The sequence below is a fragment of the Ascaphus truei genome, unplaced genomic scaffold (genome assembly GCF_040206685.1).
Source record: "Ascaphus truei isolate aAscTru1 unplaced genomic scaffold, aAscTru1.hap1 HAP1_SCAFFOLD_653, whole genome shotgun sequence".
Lineage (NCBI taxonomy): Eukaryota > Metazoa > Chordata > Amphibia > Anura > Ascaphidae > Ascaphus > Ascaphus truei.
The window spans coordinates 153,024-171,856 of record NW_027456986.1 but is presented as its reverse complement, the minus strand read 5'-3'; the positions used below and the strand labels follow the sequence as shown (position 1 = coordinate 171,856).

The 18,833-nt window shown below is 57.8% G+C and overlaps 1 protein-coding gene across 1 annotated transcript in view; it reads left to right on the top strand.

The window, feature by feature from the left end:
* The window catches only part of LOC142485860 (cadherin-related family member 5-like), a 113,922-nt gene that overhangs the window by 39,214 nt on the left and 55,875 nt on the right, over positions 1-18,833 (top strand). Inside the window, exon 4 of the mRNA XM_075584572.1 lies at positions 1,783-1,893. Coding sequence (XP_075440687.1) covers positions 1,783-1,893 — 111 coding nt within the window. The remainder of the gene's footprint in view (positions 1-1,782; positions 1,894-18,833) is intronic.

The following is an 18,833-nucleotide window of genomic DNA, read 5'->3' as shown; positions in this document are numbered from 1 at the left end:
TCTCCCCTGCGCTCTGCTCAGGCTGTCTCTCCTGCGCTCTGCTCAGGCTGTCTCCCCTGCGCTCTGCTCAGGCTGTCTCTCCTGCGCTCTGCTCAGGCTGTCTCCCCTGCGCTCTGCTCAGGCTGTCTCTCCTGCGCTCTGCTCAGGCTGTCTCTCCTGTGCTCTGCTCAGGCTGTCTCCCCTGCGCTCTGCTCAGGCTGTCTCTCCTGCGCTCTGCTCAGGCTGTCTCCCCTGCGCTCTGCTCAGGCTGTCTCCCCTGCGCTCTGCTCAGGCTGTCTCTCCTGCGCTCTGCTCAGGCTGTCTCTCCTGCGCTCTGCTCAGGCTGTCTCTCCTGCGCTCTGCTCAGGCTGTCTCTCCTGCGTTCAGCTCAGGCTGTCTCTCCTGCGCTCTGCTCAGGCTGTCTCTCCTGCGTTCAGCTCAGGCTGTCTCTCCTGCGTTCAGCTCAGGCTCTCTCCTGCGTTCAGCTCAGGCTGTCTCCCCTGCGCTCTGCTCAGGCTGTCTCTCCTGCGCTCTGCTCAGGCTGTCTCTCCTGCGCTCTGCTCAGGCTGTCTCTCCTGCGCTCTGCGCAGGCTGTCTCTCCTGCGCTCTGCTCAGGCTGTCTCCCCTGCGCTCTGCTCAGGCTGTCTCTCCTGCGCTCTGCTCAGGCTGTCTCCCCTGCGCTCTGCTCAGGCTGTCTCTCCTGCGCTCTGCTCAGGCTGTCTCTCCTGCGCTCTGCTCAGGCTGTCTCTCCTGCGCTCTGCTCAGGCTGTCTCTCCTGCGCTCTGCTCAGGCTGTCTCTCCTGCGCTCTGCTCAGGCTGTCTCTCCTGCGTTCAGCTCAGGCTGTCTCTCCTGCGCTCTGCTCAGGCTGTCTCCCCTGCGCTCTGCTCAGGCTGTCTCTCCTGTGTTCAGCTCAGGCTGTCTCTCCTGTGTTCAGCTCAGGCTGTCTCTCCTGCGTTCAGCTCAGGCTGTCTCTCCTGCGTTCAGCTCAGGCTGTCTCTTTTGCGCTCTGCTCAGGCTGTCTCTCCGGCGTGTCCCACACACACACGCGGCGTGTCCCACACACACACGCGGCGTGTCCCACACACACACGCGGCGTGTCCCACACACACACGCGGCGTGTCCCACACACACACGCGGCGTGTCCCACACACACACGCGGCGTGTCCCACACACACACGCGGCGTGTCCCACACACACACGCGGCGTGTCCCACACACACACACGCACACACACAAGGCGTGTCACACACACACACACACGAGGCGTGTCACATACACACACACACATGAGGCGTGTCACACACACACACACGAGGCGTGTCACACATACACACACACACGAGGCGTGTCACACACACACACATACGAGGCGTGTCACACACACACACACACGAGGCGTGTCACACACACACACATACGAGGCGTGTCACACACACACACACACACACACACACACAGACACACACACGAGGCGTGTCACACACACACACACACATACGAGGCGTGTCACACACACACACAGACACACACACGAGGTGTGTCACACACACACACACGAGGCGTGTCAGACACACACAAGAGGCGTGTCACACACACACAGTGTGTCACACACACACATACACGAGGCGTGTCCCACACACACGAGGCGTGTCCCACACACACACAAGGCGTGTCTCACGCACACACACACACACACTCGGCGTGTCACACTCGGCGGTTACGCTGCAGACACAGGCGCTAATGTAAAACCTTTGCCGGGAATCCTGGGGACGCTTCTGACCTTGATTCTCATTGGGATTCCAGGCTGACTCCAGGTATTTCCGCATCGATCTCCCAAACAGCGGGAAGGTGCTGCTCTCACGGGCGCTGGACTACGAGAGCAGGCAGGAGCTGGAGGTCGTTATTCATGCTGTGGTGAGAGCGGATACCTACTCATAATACGGGGTCCCATTAAAGTCATTGGGTGGGGGCAGCCTGTGTACTGTATGCATGTATGTCTTTATTTATATAGCGCCATTAATGTACATAGCGCTTCACATTAGTAATACACGGGACCTTCATATAAATAACAAATAATACAAATAACAGATCAGGGGAATAAGCGCTTCAGACATAAAAGTAACATTTCGGAAGAGGAGTCCCTGCCCCGAGGAGCTTACAGTCTAATTGGTAGGTAGGGAGAACGTACAGAGACAGTAGGAGGGAGTTCTGGTAAGTGCGTCTGCAGGGGCCAAGCTTTATGTATCATGTATAGTATCAGCCACAGAGCTACGCATATGCTTCTTTAAGCAAGTGTGTCTTAAGGTGGGTCTTAAAGGTGGATAGAGAGGGTGCTAGTCGGGTACTGAGGGGAAGGGCATTCCAGAGGTGTGGGGCAGTCAGTGAGAGAGGTTTAAGGCGGGAGAGAGCTTTAGATACAAAGGGGGTAGAAAGAAGACATCCTTAAGCAGAACGCAAGAGTCTGGATGGTGCATAGCGAGAAATTAGGGCTGAGATGTAAGGAGGGGCAGAAGAGTATAAAGCTTTAAAAGTGAGGAGAAGAATGGAGTGTGAGATGCGGGATTTGATCGGAAGCCAGGAGAGGGATTTCATGAGGGGAGATGCTGAGACAGATCTAGGAAAGAGTAGAGTGATTCTGGCAGCAGCGTTTAGGATAGATTGTAGGGGAGACAGGGGAGAGACAGGAAGGCCGGACAGCAGGAGGTTACAGTAATCAAGACGGGAGAGAATGAGGGCCTGAGTCAGCGTTTTAGCAGTCGAGCAACAGAGGAAAGGGCGTATCTTTGTTATATTGCGGAGGAAAAAGCAACAGGTTTTAGAAATGTTTTGAATGTGAGGGGCGAATGTGAGAGAGGAGTCGAGTGTGACCCCTAGGCAGCGTGCTTGGGCTACTGGGTGAATGATGGTAGTTCCAATAGTAATGTGGAAGGAGGTAGTAGGGCCAGGTTTGGGAGGAAGTATAAGGAGCTCTGTTTTAGCCATGTTGAGTTTAAGGCGGCGGATGGCCATCCAGGATGATATAGCAGAGAGACATTCAGAAACTTTGGTCTGTATAGCAGGTGTAAGGTCAGGGGTTGAAAGGTAAATTTGTGTGTTGTTAGCATAGAGGTGATAATTAAACCCAAAAGATGTGATTAGGTCACCTAGAGAGAGTGTGTACAGAGAGAAGAGAAGAGGTCCCAGGACAGAGCCCTGGGGTACCCCCACAGAGAGATCGATAGAGGAGGAGGAGGTGTTAGCAGAAGAGACACTGAAAGTACGATGGGAGAGGTAGGATGAGATCCAGGATAGAGCTTTGTTACGAATACCAAGAGTATGGAGAATGTGAAGGAGAAGAGGGTGGTCCACAGTGTCAAATGCTGCAGAGAGGTCAGTAATATGAGCAGAGTGTAATGACCTCTGTCTTTGGCAGCGTGGAGGTAGTCAGTTATTTTAGTGAGGGCTGTTTCCGTGGAGTGAGCAGTGCGGAAGCCAGATTGTAGAGGGTCTAGGAGAGAATAGGTGTTGAGAAAATGGAGCAAGCGAGAGAATACAAGACGTTCAAGGAGTTTAGAGGCAAAAGGCAGGAGGGAGACAGGGCAGTAATTATAGAGACAGGTAGGGTCAAGCTTGCTGTTTGAGTAATGGTATAACTGTTGCATATTTGAAGGAGGATGTGTGTGAGCGTAGGGATTATAGTAGGAGCAAGAGGTTTTAGGAGATGGGAGGGAATGGGGTCAAGAGGGCAAGTGGTAGAGGGAGAAGAGGAGATCAACAGTGACACATCCTCCCCTGAGACAGCAGAAAAGGAGTCAAGGAAGGCAGGAGGAGAGTTAGGAAGAGGTGTAGGGTGGGAGGAGGAAACAGAGAGCATGTCCTGACGTATGGATTCCACCTTTACCTTGAAATAGTCGGCAAACTCCTGAGGTGGTCTGAGTAGAGAGTCAAAGAGAGGGAAGAGTCGGCGTGGGTTAGACTTGTGCGTGTTGATTAGAGAAGAAAAGTAGGTATGTTTAGCCTGAGAGAGGGCAGAGTTGGAACAGGACAGCATAAATTTGTAGTGAAGGAAGTCCGCGAGAGTGTGAGATTTCCTCCAGAGGCATTCAGAGGAACGAGTGGAGGAACGTAGCATGTGCGTGTGGGAATTTAGCCAGGGTTTGGGGTTAGAAGGGCGAGGACGGCAGAGAGAAAGCGGGGCATGTAGATCAAGAGAGGAAGATAAGGCAGAGTTGTAGTTTCTGACCAGGTTGTCAGGGTCTGTAGCAAAGCTGAGAGAGGAGAGGGTGGAGCGTAAAGTGGAATCAAAAGCTGGTAGGTTAATAGAGTGCAGGTTTCTGCAGAAACGAGGGCGAGATGGAGATGGGGAGAAGCGAGAGAGAGAAAATGAGTTGAGGTGATAGTCAGAGAGAAGAAAAGGGGAAATGGAGAATCAGAGAGAGAAAAGTTTTTAGTGAAAACCAGGTCTAAGTAGTGGCCATCCTTGTGGGTGCTGGCTGCAGGCCACTGTTGAAGGCCAAAAGAAGAGGTTAGAGAAAGAAAGCGGGAAGCCCAAGGGAGAGAGGGGTCATCAATGTGGCAGTTGAAGTCTCCAAGGAGAAGAACAGGGGAGTCTGAGGAGAGAAAGAAAGAGAGCCAGGATTCAAAGTGAGAGAGAAAGGCAGAGGGGGATGAGTAGAGGTAGGTGGGCGATAGATCACCGCCACGTGGACAGGGAGAGGAGAGAAGATCTGGACAGTGTGAGCCTCAAAGGAGGGAAAAGCAAGAGAGGGGGGAATAGGAAGGGTTCGGTAACGGCAGAGAGAGGAGAGCAGGAGCCCCACGCCTCCACCCCTGCCATCAGGGCGCGGAGTGTGGGAGAAGGAAAGGCCACCATAAGAGAGGGCAGCTTCCAGAGCAGAGTCAGACTGAGTGAGCCAGGTCTCAGTTATAGCAAAAAGAAGCAGGGAGTGAGAGAGAAAGAAGTCATGCACAGAGAGGAACTTGTTAGAGAGGGAGCGAGCATTCCAAAGGGCACAGGAGAAAGGGAGAGAGGAGGGAGGGTGGCAGGGGATGGGGAGAGAGGAGGGAGGGTGGCAGGGGATGGGTATGAGGTTGGAGGGGTTGACACCAGAAGGAGTAGAAGTTGCATGTGGGAGGCGAGGACGAGCGCATGTAGAAATAAGGCAGGGACCAGGATTGGGAGAGATATCCCCAGAAGGAAGGAGGAGAAGCATGGATAGAAAGAGGATGTGTGAGGAGGATTTGTAGGGGTGTGTTTTAGTGCAGGGGGTATAGCTGTGGGGGTGTGTTTTAGTGCAGGGGGTATAGCTGTGGGGTGTGAGAGGGTGCAGGGGGTATAGCTGTGGGGTGGGAGAGGGTGCAGGGTATAGCTGTGGGGGTGTGATTTAGTGCAGGGGGTATAGCTGTGGGGGTGTGATTTAGTGCAGAGGGTATAGCTGTGGGTGTGTGATTTAGTGCAGGGGGTATAGCTGTGGGGTGGGAGAGGGTGCAGGGGGTATAGCTGTGGGGTGGGAGAGGGTGCAGGGGGTATAGCTGTGGGTGGGAGAGGGCGCAGGGGGTATAGCTGTAGGGTGGGAGAGGGTGCAGGGGGTATAGCTGTGGGGTGGGAGAGGGTGCAGGGGGTATAGCTGTGGGTGTGTGATTTAGTGCAGGGGGTATAGCTGTGGGGGTGTGATTTAGTGCAGGGGGTATAGCTGTGGGGGTGTGATTTAGTGCAGGGGGTATAGCTGTGGGGTGGGAGAGGGTGCAGGGGGTATAGCTGTGGGGTGGGAGAGGGTGCAGGGGGTATAGCTGTGGGTGGGAGAGGGCGCAGGGGGTATAGCTGTAGGGTGGGAGAGGGTGCAGGGGGTATAGCTGTGGGGTGGGAGAGGGTGCAGGGGGTATAGCTGTGGGTGTGTGATTTAGTGCAGGGGGTATAGCTGTGGGGGTGTGATTTAGTGCAGGGGGTATAGCTGTGGGGTGGGAGAGGGTGCAGGGGGTATAGCTGTGGGGTGGGAGAGGGTGCAGGGGGTATTGCTGTGGGGTGGGAGAGGGTGCAGGGGGTATAGCTGTGGGGTGGGAGAGGGCACAAGAGGTATAGCTGTGGGGTGGGAGAGGGCGCAGGGGGTATAGCTGTGGGGTGGGAGAGGGTGCAGGGGGTATAGCTGTGGGGTGGGAGAGGGTGCAGGGGGTATAGCTGTGGGGGTGTGATTTAGTGCAGGGGGTATAGCTGTGGGGGTGTGATTTAGTGCAGGGGTATAGCTGTGGGGGTGTGATTTAGTGCAGGGGGTATAGCTGTGGGGTGGGAGAGGGTGCAGGGGGTATAGCTGTGGGTGAGTGAGGGCGTAGGGGGTATAGCTGTGGGGTGGGAGAGGGTGCAGGGGGTATAGCTGTGGGTGGGAGAGAGCGCAGGGGGTATAGCTGTGGGGTGAGAGAGGGTGCAGGGGGTATAGCTGTGGGGTGGGAGAGGGTGCAGGGGGTATAGCTGTGGGGGTGTGATTTAGTGCAGGGGGTATAGCTGTGGGGTGGGAGAGGGTGCAGGGGGTATAGCTGTGGGGTGGGAAAGGGCACAGGGGGTATAGCTGTGGGGTGGGAGAGGGTGCAGGAGGTATAGCTGTGGGGGTGTGATTTAGTGCAGGGGGTATAGCTGTGGGGTGGGAGAGGGTGCAGGGGTTATAGCTGTGGGGTGGGAGAGGGCGCAGGGGGTATAGCTGTGGGGTGGGAGAGGGTGCAGGGGGTATAGCTGTGGGGTGTGATTTAGTGCAGGGGGTATAGCTGTGGGGTGGGAGAGGGTGCAGGGGGTATAGCTGTGGGGGTGTGATTTAGTGCAGGGGGTATAGCTGTGGGTGGGAGAGGGCGCAGGGGGTATAGCTGTGGGGTGGGAGAGGGTGCAGGGGGTATAGCTGTGGGGTGGGAGAGGGTGCAGGGGGTATAGCTGTGGGGGTGTGATTTAGTGCAGGGGGTATAGCTGTGGGGTGGGAGAGGGCACAGGGGGTATAGCTGTGGGGTGGGAGAGGGTGCAGGGGTATAGCTGTGGGGGTGTGATTTAGTGCAGGGGGTATAGCTGTGGGGTGGGAGAGGGCGCAGGGGGTATAGCTGTGGGGTGGGAAGGGTGCAGGGGGTATAGCTGTGGGGGTGTGATTTAGTGCAGGGGGTATAGCTGTGGGTGGGAGAGGGTGCAGGGTGTATAGCTGTGGGGTGGGAGAGGGTGCAGGGGGTATAGCTGTGGGGTGGGAGAGGGTGCAGGGGGTATAGCTGTGGGGTGGGAGAGGGTGCAGGGGGTATAGCTGTGGGGTGGGAGAGGGTGCAGGGGGTATAGCTGTGGGGTGGGAGAGGGTGCAGGGGGTATAGCTGTGGGGTGGGAGAGGGTGCAGGGGGTATAGCTGTGGGGTGGGAGAGGGCGCAGGGGGTATAGCTGTGGGGTGGGAGAGGGTGCAGGGGGTATAGCTGTGGGGTGGGAGAGGGTGCAGGGGGTATAGCTGTGGGGTGGGAGAGGGTGCAGGGGGTATAGCTGTGGGGTGGGAGAGGGTGCAGGGGGTATAGCTGTGGGGTGGGATAGGGTGCAGGGGGTATAGCTGTGGGGTGGGAGAGGGTGCAGGGGGTATAGCTGTGGGGTGGGATAGGGTGCAGGGGGTATAGCTGTGGGGTGGGAGAGGGCGCAGGGGGTATAGCTGTGGGGTGGGAGAGGGTGCAGGGGGTATAGCTGTGGGGTGGGAGAGGGTGCAGGGGGTATAGCTGTGGGGTGGGAGAGGGCGCAGGGGGTATAGCTGTGGGGTGGGAGAGGGTGCAGGGGGTATAGCTGTGGGGTGGGAGAGGGTGCAGGGGGTATAGCTGTGGGGGTGTGATTTAGTGCAGGGGGTATAGCTGTGGGGGTGTGATTTAGTGCAGGGGGTATAGCTGTGGGGGTGTGATTTAGTGCAGGGGGTATAGCTGTGGGGTGGGAGAGGGTGCAGGGGGTATAGCTGTGGGTGAGTGAGGGCGTAGGGGGTATAGCTGTGGGGTGGGAGAGGGTGCATGGGGTATAGCTGTGGGTGGGAGAGAGCGCAGGGGGTATAGCTGTGGGGTGAGAGAGGGTGCAGGGGGTATAGCTGTGGGGTGGGAGAGGGTGCAGGGGGTATAGCTGTGGGGGTGTGATTTAGTGCAGGGGGTATAGCTGTGGGGTGGGAGAGGGTGCAGGGGGTATAGCTGTGGGGTGGGAGAGGGCACAGGGGGTATAGCTGTGGGGTGGGAGAGGGTGCAGGAGGTATAGCTGTGGGGGTGTGATTTAGTGCAGGGGGTATAGCTGTGGGGTGGGAGAGGGTGCAGGGGTTATAGCTGTGGGGTGGGAGAGGGTGCAGGGGGTATAGCTGTGGGGTGGGAGAGGGTGCAGGGGTATAGCTGTGGGAGTGTGATTTAGTGCAGGGGGTATAGCTTTGGGGTGGGAGAGGGTGCAGGGGGTATAGCTGTGGGGTGGGAGAGGGCGCAGGGGTATAGCTGTGGGGTGGGAGAGGGTGCAGGGGGTATAGCTGTGGGGTGTGATTTAGTGCAGGGGTATAGCTGTGGGTGGGAGAGGGCGCAGGGGGTATAGCTGTGGGGTGGGAGAGGGTGCAGGGGGTATAGCTGTGGGGTGGGAGAGGGTGCAGGGGGTATAGCTGTGGGGGTGTGATTTAGTGCAGGGGGTATAGCTGTGGGTGGGAGAGGGCGCAGGGGGTATAGCTGTGGGGTGGGAGAGGGTGCAGGGGGTATAGCTGTGGGGTGGGAGAGGGTGCAGGGGGTATAGCTGTGGGGGTGTGATTTAGTGCAGGGGGTATAGCTGTGGGGTGGGAGAGGGCACAGGGGGTATAGCTGTGGGGTGGGAGAGGGTGCAGGGGGTATAGCTGTGGGGTGGGAGAGGGTGCAGGGGGTATAGCGGTGGGGGTGGGAGAGGGCGCAGGGGGTATAGCTGTGGGGTGGGAGAGGGCGCAGGGGGTATAGCTGTGGGGTGGGAGAGGGTGCAGGGGGTATAGCTGTGGGGGTGTGATTTAGTGCAGGGGGTATAGCTGTGGGTGGGAGAGGGCGCAGGGGGTATAGCTGTGGGGTGGGAGAGGGTGCAGGGGGTATAGCTGTGGGGTGGGAGAGGGTGCAGGGGGTATAGCTGTGGGGGTGTGATTTAGTGCAGGGGGTATAGCTGTGGGGTGGGAGAGGGCACAGGGGGTATAGCTGTGGGGTGGGAGAGGGTGCAGGGGGTATAGCTGTGGGGTGGGAGAGGGTGCAGGGGGTATAGCGGTGGGGGTGGGAGAGGGCGCAGGGGGTATAGCTGTGGGGTGGGAGAGGGCGCAGGGGGTATAGCTGTGGGGTGGGAGAGGGCGCAGGTAAGAGAGGAGTTCCTGTGAGCGGAGAAGGGAGGAGAGATGGAGATATGGGAATTACACATATAATGGGAGAAAGGAACGTGGGGAGCTCGGAGCAAATATATAACTGTGCGAGAAATGCCAGTCCTGTTTTACACACAGCTATCTCTCACTCAGCCCCATCCTGTTATACACACAGCTATCTCTCACTCAGCCCCATCCTGTTATACACACAGCTATCTCTCACTCACCCCCATCCTGTTATACACACAGCTATCTCTCACTCACCCCCATCCTGTTATACACACAGCTATCTCTCACTCACCCCCATCCTGTTATACACACAGCTATCTCTCACTCACCCCCATCCTGTTATACACACAGCTATCTCTCACTCACCCCCATCCTGTTATACACACAGCTATCTGTCACTCACCCCCATCCTGTTATACACACAGCTATCTGTCACTCACCCCCATCCTGTTATACACACAGCTATCTGTCACTCACCCCCATCCTGTTATACACACAGCTATCTGTCAATCACCCCCATCCTGTTATACACACAGCTATCTGTCACTCACCCCCATCATGTTATACACACAGCTATCTGTCACTCACCCCCATCCTGTTATACACACAGCTATCTGTCAATCACCCCCATCCTGTTATACACACAGCTATCTGTCACTCACCCCCATCATGTTATACACACAGCTATCTGTCACTCACCCCCATCCTGTTATACACACAGCTATCTGTCACTCACCCCCATCCTTTAATACACACAGCTATCTGTCACTCGGCCCCTCTCACGGTGACACGCACGGCTATCTGTCACTCGGCCCCTCTCACGGTAACACGCACGGCTATCTGTCACTCGGCCCCTCTCACGGTGACGCGCACGGCTATCTGTCACTCGGCCCCTCTCACGGTGACACGCACGGCTATCTGTCACTCGGCCCCTGTCACGGTGACACGCACGGCTATCTGTCACTCGGCCCCTCTCACGGTGACACGCACGGCTATCTGTCACTCGGCCCCTCTCACGGTGACACGCACGGCTATCTGTCACTCGGCCCCTCTCACGGTGACACGCACGGCTATCTGTCACTCGGCCCCTCTCACGGTGACATGCACGGCTATCTGTCACTCGGCCCCTCTCACGGTGACACACACGGCTATCTGTCACTCGGCCCCTCTCACGGTGACGCGCACGGCTATCTGTCACTCGGCCCCTCTCACGGTGACACACACGGCTATCTGTCACTCGGCCCCTCTCACGGTGACACACACGGCTATCTGTCACTCGGCCCCTCTCACGGTGACACACACAGCTATCTGTCACTCGGCCCCTCTCACGGTGACACGCACGGCTATCTGTCACTCGGCCCCTCTCACGGTGACACGCACGGCTATCTGTCACTTGGCCCCTCTCACGGTGACACACACGGCTATCTGTCACTCGGCCCCTCTCACGGTGACACGCACGGCTATCTGTCACTCGGCCCCTCTCACGGTGACACGCACGGCTATCTGTCACTCGGCCCCTCTCACGGTGACGCGCACGGCTATCTGTCACTCGGCCCCTCTCACGGTGACGCGCACGGCTATCTGTCCCTCGGCCCCTCTCACGGTGACACGCACGGCTATCTGTCACTCGGCCTCTCTCACGGTGACACGCACGGCTATCTGTCACTCGCCCCCTCTCACGGTGACACGCACGGCTATCTGTCACTCGGCCCCTCTCACGGTGACACGCACGGCTATCTGTCACTCGGCCCCTCTCACGGTGACACGCACGGCTATCTGTCACTCGGCCCCTCTCACGGTGACACGCACGGCTATCTGTCACTCTGCCCCTCTCACGGTGACACACACGGCTATCTGTCACTCGGCCCCTCTCACGGTGACACGCACGGCTATCTGTCACTCGGCCCCTCTCACGGTGACACGCACGGCTATCTGTCACTCTGCCCCTCTCACGGTGACACACACGGCTATCTGTCACTCGGCCCCTCTCACGGTGACACGCACGGCTATCTGTCACTCGGCCCCTCTCACGGTGACACACACGGCTATCTGTCACTCGGCCCCTCTCACGGTGACACACACGGCTATCTGTCACTCGGCCCCTGTCACGGTGACGCGCACGGCTATCTGTCACTCGGCCCCTCTCACGGTGACGCGCACGGCTATCTGTCCCTCGGCCCCTCTCACGGTGACACGCACGGCTATCTGTCACTCGGCCTCTCTCACGGTGACACGCACGGCTATCTGTCACTCGCCCCCTCTCATGGTGACACGCACGGCTATCTGTCACTCGGCCCCTCTCACGGTGACACGCACGGCTATCTGTCACTCTGCCCCTCTCACGGTGACACGCACGGCTATCTGTCACTCGGCCCCTCTCACGGTGACGCGCACGGCTATCTGTCACTCGGCCCCTCTCACGGTGACACGCACGGCTATCTGTCACTCGGCCCCTCTCACAGTGACACGCACGGCTATCTGTCACTCGGCCCCTCTCACGGTGACACGCGCGGCTATCTGTCACTCGGCCCCTCTCACGGTGACACGCACGGCTATCTGTCACTCTGCCCCTCTCACGGTGACACGCACGGCTATCTGTCACTCTGCCCCTCTCACGGTGACACGCACGGCTATCTGTCACTCGGCCCCTCTCACGGTGACACTCACGGCTGTCTGTCACTCGGCCCCTCTCACGGTGACACGCACGGCTATCTGTCACTCGGCCCCTCTCACGGTGACACGCACGGCTATCTGTCACTCGGCTCCTCTCACGCTGACACGCACGGCTATCTGTCACTCGGCCCCTCTCACGGTGACACGCACGGCTATCTGTCACTCGGCCCCTCTCACGGTGACACGCACGGCTATCTGTCACTCGGCCCCTCTCACGGTGACGCGCACGGCTATCTGTCACTCGGCCCCTCTCACGGTGACACGCACGGCTATCTGTCACTCGGCCCCTCTCACGGTGACACGCACGGCTATCTGTCACTCGGCCCCTGTCACGGTGACACGCACGGCTATCTGTCACTCGGCCCCTCTCACGGTGACACGCACGGCTATCTGTCACTCGGTCCCTCTCACGGTGACACGCACGGCTATCTGTCACTCGGCCCCTCTCACGGTGACACGCACGGCTATCTGTCACTCGGCCCCTGTCACGGTGACACGCACGGCTATCTGTCACTCGGCCCCTCTCACGGTGACACGCACGGCTATCTGTCACTCGGCCCCTCTCACGGTGACACGCACGGCTATCTGTCACTCGGCCCCTCTCACGGTGACACGCACGGCTATCTGTCACTCTGCCCCTCTCACGGTGACACGCACGGCTATCTGTCACTCGGCCCCTCTCACGGTGACACGCACGGCTATCTGTCACTCGGCCCCTCTCACGGTGACGCGCACGGCTATCTGTCACTCGGCCCCTCTCACGGTGACACGCACGGCTATCTGTCACTCTGCCCCTCTCACGGTGACACGCACGGCTATCTGTCACTCGGCCCCTCTCAGGGTGACACGCACGGCTATCTGTCACTCGGCCCCTCTCACGGTGACACGCACGGCTATCTGTCACTCGGCCCCTCTCACGGTGACACGCACGGCTATCTGTCACTCGGCCCCTCTCACGGTGACACGCACGGCTATCTGTCACTCTGCCCCTCTCACGGTGACACGCACGGCTATCTGTCACTCGGCCCCTGTCACGGTGACACGCACGGCTGTCTGTCACTCGGCCCCTCTCACGGTGACACGCACGGCTATCTGTCACTCGGCCCCTCTCACGGTGACACGCGCGGCTATCTGTCACTCGGCCCCTCTCACGGTGACACGCGCGGCTATCTGTCACTCGGCCCCTCTCACGGTGACACGCGCGGCTATCACTTCCTGGTTACACATAGCCCTAGAGGTTCCGGCCTCTGTAGCCGCCCTTACTCCTGAGCTGCCCGGTCCTACACGTCCCAGACTCCAATCCCATTAAAAGGATTGTGAGCGCCCCTCGTTAGGACAGGGCTCCTGGGGTTTAATTACCCTCTGCTAACGAGTCCTGACGTGATCTCGTCAGCCTCCCTCTTAATCTCACAGCCCCGGTAATTGGGCTGAAGCTGCGCCTGCGACAGCTGCTCAGTGAGGGATAATACCGCCGGCAACGGGTCTCAGGGGACGGCAGCGCCGCACGGGGGGGGGGGAGGGGGGATGCCGCAAGGGGGGGCCGCCGCCGTACTGTGAGATTCCTAACTCCCTATACTGGGTGCTGGGTGGGTGCAGGCTGGATGTGGGTGTAACTACGTATATACATTGGCAGGGCTCAGTATCTCAGGCCTGTGCAGGGTGCTGGGTGGGTGCAGGCTGGGTGTGGGTGTAACTACGTATATACATTGGCAGGGCTCAGTATCTCAGGCCTGTGCAGGGTGCTGGGTGGGTGCAGGATGAGTGTGGGTGTAACTACGTATATACATTGGCAGTGCTCAGTATCTCAGGCCTGTGCAGGGTGCTGGGTGGGTGAAGGGTGCTGGGTGGGTGCAGGCTGGGTGGGTGCAGGCTGGGTGGGTGCAGGCTGGGTGTGAGTGTAACTACGTATATACATTGGCAGTGCTCAGTATCTCAGGCCTGTGCAGGGTGCTGGGTGGGTGCAAGCTGGGTGTGGGTGTAACTACGTATATACATTGGCAGTGCTCAGTATCTCAGGCCTGTGCAGGGTGCTGGCTGGGTGTGGGTGTAACTACGTATATACAGTGGCAGGGCTCAGTATCTCAGGCCTTTGCAGGGTGCTGGGTGGGTGCAGGCTGGGTGTGGGTGTAACTATGTATATACATTGGCAGGGCTCAGTATCTCAGGCCTTTGCAGGGTGCTGGGTGGGTGCAGGCTGGGCGTGGGTGTAACTATGTATATACATTGGCAGGGCTCAGTATCTCAGGCCTGTGCAGGGTGCTGGGTGGGTGCAGGATGAGTGTGGGTGTAACTACGTATATACATTGGCAGTGCTCAGTATCTCAGGCCTTTGCAGGGTGCTGGGTGGGTGCAGGCTGGGTGTGGGTCTAACTACGTATATACATTGGCAGGGCTCAGTATCTCCGGTCTCTGCAGGGTGCTGGGTGGGTGCAGGCTGGGTGTGGGTGTAACTACGTATATACATTGGCAGGGCTCAGTATCTCAGGCCTGTGCAGGGTGCTGGGTGGGTGCAGGCTGGGCGTGGGTGTAACTACGTATATACATTGGCAGGGCTCAGTATCTCAGGCCTGTGCAGGGTGCTGGGTGGGTGCAGGCTGAGTGTGGGTGTAACTACGTATATACATTGGCAGTGCTCAGTATCTCAGGCCTGCGCAGGGTGCTGGGTGGGTGCAGGCTGGGTGTGGGTGTAACTATGTATATACATTGGCAGTGCTCAGTATCTCAGGCCTGTGCAGGGTGCTGGGTGGGTGCAGGCTGAGTGTGGGTGTAACTACGTATATACATTGGCAGTGCTCAGTATCTCAGGCCTGCGCAGGGTGCTGGGTGGGTGCAGGCTGGGTGTGGGTGTAACTATGTATATACATTGGCAGTGCTCAGTATCTCAGGCCTGTGCAGGGTGCAGGGTGGGTGCAGGCTGGGTGTGGGTGTAACTACGTATATACATTGGCAGTGCTCAGTCTCTCAGGCCTGTGCAGGGTGCTGGGTGGGTGCAGGGTGCTGGGTGGGTGCAGGCTGGGTGTGGGTGTAACTACGTATATACATTGGCAGGGCTCAGTATCTCAGGCCTGTGCAGGGTGCTGGGTGGGTGCAGGCTGGGAGAGGGTGTAACTATGTATTTACATTGGCAGGGCTCAGTATCTCAGGCCTGTGCAGGGTGCTGGGTGGGTGCAGGCTGGGTGTGGGTGTAACTACGTATATACATTGGCAGTGCTCAGTATCTCAGGCCTGCGCAGGGTGCTGGGTGGGTGCAGGCTGGGTGTGGGTGTAACTATGTATATACATTGGCAGTGCTCAGTATCTCAGGCCTGTGCAGGGTGCAGGGTGGGTGCAGGCTGGGTGTGGGTGTAACTACGTATATACATTGGCAGTGCTCAGTCTCTCAGGCCTGTGCAGGGTGCTGGGTGGGTGCAGGGTGCTGGGTGGGTGCAGGCTGGGTGTGGGTGTAACTACGTATATACATTGGCAGGGCTCAGTATCTCAGGCCTGTGCAGGGTGCTGGGTGGGTGCAGGCTGGGTGTGGGTGTAACTACGTATATACATTGGCAGGGCTCAGTATCTCAGGCCTGTGCAGGGTGCTGGGTGGGTGCAGGCTGGGCGAGGGTGTAACTATGTATTTACATTGGCAGGGCTCAGTATCTCAGGCCTGTGCAGGGTGCTGGGTGGGTGCAGGCTGGGTGTGGGTGTAACTACGTATATACATTGGCAGTGCTCAGTATCTCAGGCCTGTGCAGGGTGCTGGGTGGGTGCAGGCTGGGTGTGAGTGTAACTACGTATATACATTGGCAGTGCTCAGTATCTCAGGCCTGTGCAGGGTGCTGGGTGGGTGCAGGCTGGGTGTGGGTGTAACTACGTATATACATTGGCAGTGCTCAGTATCTCAGGCCTGTGCAGGGTGCTGGGTGGGTGCAGGCTGTGCGTGGGTGTAACTACGTATATACATTGGCAGTGCTCCGTATCTCAGGCCTGTGCTGGGTGGGTGCAGGCTGGGTGTGGGTGTAACTACGTATATACAGTGGCAGTGCTCAGTATCTCAGGCCTGTGCAGGGTGCTGGGTGGGTGCAGGCTGGGTGTGGGTGTAACTATGTATATACAGTGGCAGGGCTCCGTATCTCAGGCCTGTGCAGGGTGTTGGGTGGGTGCAGGCTGTGCGTGGGTGTAACTATGTATATACATTGGCAGGGCTCAGTATCTCAGGCCTGTGCTGGGTGTTGGGTGGGTGCAGGCTGTGCGTGGGTGTAACTATGTATATACATTGGCAGGGCTCAGTATCTCAGGCCTGTGCTGGGTGCTGGGTGGGTGCAGGCTGGGTGTGGGTGTAACTACGTATATACATTGGCAGGGCTCAGTATCTCAGGCCTGTGCAGGGTGCTGGGTGGGTGCAGGCTGGGTGTGGGTGTAACTACGTATATACATTGGCAGGGCTCAGTATCTCAGGCCTGTGCAGGGTGCTGGGTGGGTGCAGGCTGGGAGTGGGTGTAACTACGTATATACATTGGCAGGGCTCAGTATCTCAGGCCTGTGCAGGGTGCTGGGTGGGTGCAGGCTGGGCGTGGGTGTAACTACGTATATACATTGACAGTGCTCAGTATCTCAGGCCTGTGCAGGGTGCTGGGTGGGTGCAGGCTGGGTGTGAGTGTAACTACGTATATACATTGGCAGGGCTCAGTATCTCAGGCCTGTGCAGGGTGCTGGGTGGGTGCAGGCTGGGCGTGGGTGTAACTACGTATATACATTGCCAGTGCTCAGTATCTCAGGCCTGTGCAGGGTGCTGGGTGGGTGCAGGCTGGGCGTGGGTGTAACTACGTATATACATTGGCAGGGCTCAGTATCTCAGGCCTGTGCAGGGTGCTGGGTGGGTGCAGGCTGGGCGTGGGTGTAACTACGTATATACATTGGCAGGGCTCAGTATCTCAGGCCTTTGCAGGGTGCTGGGTGGGTGCAGGCTGGGTGGGTGCAGGCTGGGTGGGTGCAGGGTGCTGGGTGGGTGCAGGCTGGGCGTGGGTGTAACTATGTATATACATTGGCAGTGCTCAGTATCTCAGGCCTGTGCAGGGTGCTGGGTGGGTGCAGGCTGGGTGGGTGCAGGCTGGGTGTGGGTGTAACTACGTATATATACAGTGGCAGGGCTCAGTATCTCAGGCCTTTGCAGGGTGCTGGGTGGGTGCAGGCTGGGTGGGTGCAGGCTGGGTGGGTGCAGGGTGCTGGGTGGGTGCAGGCTGGGTGTGGGTGTAACTACGTATATACATTGGCAGGGCTCAGTATCTCAGGCCTTTGCAGGGTGCTGGGTGGGTGCAGGCTGGGTGGGTGCAGGCTGGGTGGGTGCAGGCTGGGCGTGGGTGTAACTATGTATATACATTGGCAGTGCTCAGTATCTCAGGCCTGTGCAGGGTGCTGGGTGGGTGCAGGCTGGGTGTGAGTGTAACTACGTATATACATTGGCAGGGCTCAGTATCTCAGGCCTTTGCAGGGTGCTGGGTGGGTGCAGGCTGGGCGTGGGTGTAACTACGTATATACATTATCAGGGCTCAGTATCTCAGGCCTTTGCAGGGTGCTGGGTGGGTGCAGGCTGGGCGTGGGTGTAACTACGTATATACATTGGCAGGGCTCAGTATCTCAGGCCTGTGCAGGGTGCTGGGTGGGTGCTGGCTGGGCGTGGGTGTAACTATGTATATACATTGGCAGGGCTCAGTATCTCAGGTCTGTGCAGGGTGCTGGGTGGGTGCTGGGTGGATGTGGGTGTAACTACATATATACATTGGCAGGGCTCAGTATCTCAGGCCTGTGCAGGGTGCTGGGTGGGTGCAGGCTGGGCGTGGGTGTAACTACGTATATACATTGGCAGGGCTCAGTATCTCAGGCCTGTGCAGGGTACTGGGTGGGTGCAGGCTGGGTGGGTGCAGGCTGGTTGTGGGTGTTACTACGTATATACATTGGCAGGGCTCAGTATCTCAGGCCTTTGCAGGGTGCTGGGTGGGTGCAGGCTGGGCGTGGGTGTAACTACGTATATACATTGGCAGGGCTCAGTATCTCAGGCCTGTGCAGGGTGCTGGGTGGGTGCTGGCTGGGCGTGGGTGTAACTATGTATATACATTGGCAGGGCTCAGTATCTCAGGTCTGTGCAGGGTGCTGGGTGGGTGCTGGGTGGATGTGGGTGTAACTACATATATACATTGGCAGGGCTCAGTATCTCAGGCCTGTGCAGGGTGCTGGGTGGGTGCAGGCTGGGCGTGGGTGTAACTACGTATATACATTGGCAGGGCTCAGTATCTCAGGCCTGTGCAGGGTACTGGGTGGGTGCAGGCTGGGTGGGTGCAGGCTGGTTGTGGGTGTTACTACGTATATACATTGGCAGGGCTCAGTATCTCAGGCCTTTGCAGGGTGCTGGGTGGGTGCAGGCTGGGCGTGGGTGTAACTATGTATTGTGGCAGGAAGGCCCCACAGCAAATGGGCACACGGTCCCTTTAAGAAACAAACAATGAAATAAAACCCTACTCCCTTTGGGAGACTTACTAATCACTCCAGCCCTTTCTACCTGGCTGGCAAGCTAAGCCAGTTACCAGCCCTAAAACATACAATACTATGCAAACGTATGTACTTGTATACAGGGGTAGGTAGGTATACTGATGGATATGTATATACAGGGGTAGGTAGACTGATGGATATGTATATACAGGGGTAGGTAGACTGATAGATATGTATATACAGGGGTAGTTAGGTATACTGATAGATATGTATATACAGGGGTAGGTAGGTATACTGATGGCTATGTAAATACAGGGGTAGGTAGAATGATGGATATGTATATACAGGGGTAGGTAGACTGATAGATATGTACATACAGGGGTAGGTAGACTGATGGATATGTATATACAGGGGTAGGTA